Source organism: Sinocyclocheilus anshuiensis, unplaced genomic scaffold (genome assembly GCF_001515605.1).
Source record: "Sinocyclocheilus anshuiensis isolate Anshui unplaced genomic scaffold, SAMN03320099.WGS_v1.1 scaffold702, whole genome shotgun sequence".
NCBI lineage: Eukaryota > Metazoa > Chordata > Actinopteri > Cypriniformes > Cyprinidae > Sinocyclocheilus > Sinocyclocheilus anshuiensis.
Window position 1 is genome coordinate 3,365,228 of NW_015548184.1, and position 3,739 is coordinate 3,368,966.

Below are 3,739 nucleotides of genomic sequence, written 5' to 3' on the forward strand. Positions count from 1 at the left end.
TAAGAATAACATTCTGAAGTGTTGTGAAATACATGAAGACTATTTTTATAGGCTTTATGGACCGATAAGTTGAGAGTGACTCTTGAAGGACCAGCACCACATCCTCTTGTACCACTGTTTGAAGAATTGATCTTCCAGAATCTGGCAGTAAGTTTTTGGAGCTAATTTTTATCAGTCTCTGCAAGACAGACTTTTCAGGATAGGAGATGGACTAAAAATGAACTCCCCAAACTTACTGCAACTTGGAGCTAAGGAGAAAAATATAGAACTTGAAAAATTGGAAAAACAACTTAGTAAAAAGCGTTTACAGTTTAAAAGCAAATAGAAAGTCCTATTTTTTTTTAATTTCTTTTCTTTTCTTTTATTTTTTTTTGCAGATTTGCACATGTACAAGGTTTAAAATGTTCATGAAATATTTTGATTTAATGATATTTTAATTAAATCAAATATAATGACGTTTTGAGCAGCTGCATGTTTGAGCAGCTGCATTCCTCTAGGTCAAAGATTAAAAAATGGGATTTACAATGAAGTAATTTACAAAATTATTTTGACTTGAGTTTATTTATTAAGAACCTTTCTGTTTCTCAAAAGGTTCTTTGTGGTGAAAAAAAGTTCTTCAGATTATAAAAAGGTAAGAAAGAGGAGGTTCTTTAAAGAACCTTTGACTGAATGATTCTTTGTGGAACCAAAAATGGTTCTTCTGTGGCATCGCTTGAAGAACCTTTTGAAGCACCTTTATTTTTAAGAGTATACAAAGTTTAAAATGTTCATGAAATATTTTCAAAACATATTGACGCTTTGAGCAGCTGCATTCCTCTAAATCAAAGATGAAAAAAGGGGATTTACAATAAAAAGTCATTTACAAAATTTTGACTTGAGTTTATTAATGAGTGATGTCTCTTTTGAGTGAATGTGCAAATTTTTAATGTTAAGAGGTTTTACCATGTTATTACAACATTTAACCACTTTTTATTAATTTAAAAATTGAGAAATTCTTTCAAATTTAAATCTTGTACAAGAAATACAGCAAAACCAGTTTGATGCATATTTTATCAATATTTTAGAAATTGTATTTGAATATTACCAGTACTGACTTCAGTATATTTCATTAAATTCCTTTGAACACGACTGCTCAAAACGGTCAAAATTTATGAAACCTACACATTCAAAACATTATTACTCTGAAATGTTTAATGTAAATGTTAAGTGTAAGTGAAATGTTAAGTACTGTAAGGTCTTTCATGACACTACATATGCTGTGAATTTGACAGGTGCTTGATATAAAATAAATGGTGCTGTAAAAAGTCCTTGAAAGTCCTTGAATCTGGTGTTCATGAAAGAGTGGGAACCCTGTGCATGTACTGAGGTCATGAAAACTCAATCGTAAGTAGGGCTTTGTGAGTGCACCCTAAAACAATAGATGGAGTAGAGCAGAAAGTAGAGTTCATGCTTAGTGCTGAGACAGCTAATCGAGTCTGGGAAGTTTTCCATGAGCAGAAACTTTACTGCAGAGTGCTGATGAATGTTCAGCTATGGGCAATATCTCTCTCGATCTCTCTTTCTAAAATGCCTCTCTCCCACCTAATTGTTCTTGTGCTCTCGCTTTTCGCATCTTACCATGCATTTACCTGCGGCTCTTTCTTGTTTCCCCTTTTCTTTTCTCTTGAAAATCACATAAGTTTAGAATTAGGGTTTTTGTAGGGTTATTTCTCATTTTTGTGTAGTTTAATTTGTAATACTAAAACAACTAAAACTAAAATAAATGTAATAGATGCGAATTTAATAAAAAAAATATAGAGAGAAAAAAAAACTAATAAAAATGAGAAAAACATTTGATAAAAATATACCAAAAATCTTAAATTAAACTGAAAACCGAACATTTTTTAATAAAATCAAAATATTACTTAAAATACTTAAAATAACACTGTTGAGAATGTGATGTAACTGTTTCTCAGAATTAGCAATGATGTTTATTTTTGGTAAGTGTAAAGTTTTATTGTAGTGTTTTATCATTGTTGTTTTTTTTAACATACATAAACATGTTTCATTCATTTCTTTGTCCTTTTTGTGTTAATAGTTCACCCAAAAAATGAAAAATTCTATCATCATTTACTTGTCGCAAACCTGTATGACTTTCTTTCTTCAATGAAACATAAAATCTGATATTTTGATGAATCTTCACACAGTTCATAGTGAAAAACCACCATAAATAAAGTCCATATGACACTGATTTGTAGCAACATTAGGGTGAATAAATTGCAGAATTCTTATTTTTGGATGAAGTCTTCTTTCAGTACGATTCAAACTTGAGTTAATTCTCACAAAAGTTATTTTTTTGGACTTGTTTACTGGTTACCTTTACTGGCTTTTCTAGCATGTGGCATCCTCAGGATCATCCCTGTTGAGAGCAAGGGAGACAAGCAGTTGTAAAACTGAACAGTTGTACAATTATAAAAATGAATAATATCACAACTGTTGTGTGTTGGGAAAGGGGTTGTTGCACGTATATTTTAATAGGAACTCATTTTGAATCTTTTCTTGCAGCTCGTAGCATGCAGCTGAGTCCCTGGGAGAGCAGCATTGTGGACAGGCTGATGACGCCCACTCTCTCCTTCTTGGCTCGTAGTCGCAGTGCTGCCAGTGTGCTGAACAACTCCAGAGATGCCCGTGAGTGATAGGATACAATCATAGTACCCTTTATATTTGTGATTAGCCTCAGTGTTTTAGCAAAGTCTTTTTAAACACTAATTTGCAGTATTCTTAATTTTTAGGGCCTGTGCAAGTCAGAAAAAAAAAACAGCATGACCTTTTTCTGTTCTATATGCTGCAAATTGGGATTTAAATGTGTTTTCTTTCATGCAGAGTCTCTGTTGTGTCCGCGCTCAGCGTCTGCCAGCCCTTTTTCAGCGTGTGCTCATCGGCCACATCACCGCTGCTCTGAGCGTTGGAGGGTCACCACCAGCACGCCCGATATCGCCCAGCGGAGACGAGACTCCACTCCTGTGAGTCATTTAAGACTCCCTTTCACTCTACATCTTCCTCATACTCCATCCATCCTGCCTGTTATATCATATTTTGCTGTGATATAAGAGGAGGTGTGAAATTCATCATTCATCATTCATCCACACATCCATGAATCCATATAGCCAAGTCTTGATTTCCAACCTGTTTTGTCTCATGTACCCGTACAGCACTAATCTTCATTATGAAACATGTTAATGTGGCCTTGTTAATGTAATCATTAATATTATTAAAGTTGCCATTATTACAATAATTCACTTTTGAACTGAAAAAAAAAACCCAGCAGATACTGCGAGTGAAATATCATCTGATCAAATAGACATTTTAATGAGAAATTAAAATTTAGAGGTAACAAAGGCTTACACCTGCTTTTGAGTCACTGGCTTTATTTTTTGTCCCATCTTTTTTCAAGATGAGGAAGGATAAGAAAGAAAAGGAGAGAGAAAATGAAAAGGAGAAGAGTACTATCACCAAAGAGAAGGTGCTGAAGAAGAGACAGTCCATGCCTTCAATGAAAACCAGGATAGAGTCCAGGTAAGATGACTGTCATCTAGCAATATAACATCTAAATCTATAACCTAAATTTAATTTTAAGTATCAAATTGGAATAGTTTTAGTTTTACAGCCATTTAAACAACAATGGGACAGACAGACAGACAGACAGATAGATAGATAGATAGATAGATAGATAGATAGATAGATAGATAGATAGATAGAT

General features: G+C 33.6%; 1 protein-coding gene across 5 annotated transcripts in view; it reads left to right on the forward strand.

The window, feature by feature from the left end:
- LOC107704979 (MAP7 domain-containing protein 1-like) overlaps nt 1-3,739 on the forward strand; it is a 46,930-nt gene that overhangs the window by 32,687 nt on the left and 10,504 nt on the right. For all 5 annotated transcript variants that reach the window (XM_016508082.1, XM_016508083.1, XM_016508085.1 and 2 more), the window contains 3 exons: nt 2,545-2,667; nt 2,863-3,002; nt 3,434-3,555. In XM_016508082.1, the coding sequence (XP_016363568.1) occupies nt 2,545-2,667; nt 2,863-3,002; nt 3,434-3,555 (385 nt within the window). The remainder of the gene's footprint in view (nt 1-2,544; nt 2,668-2,862; nt 3,003-3,433; nt 3,556-3,739) is intronic.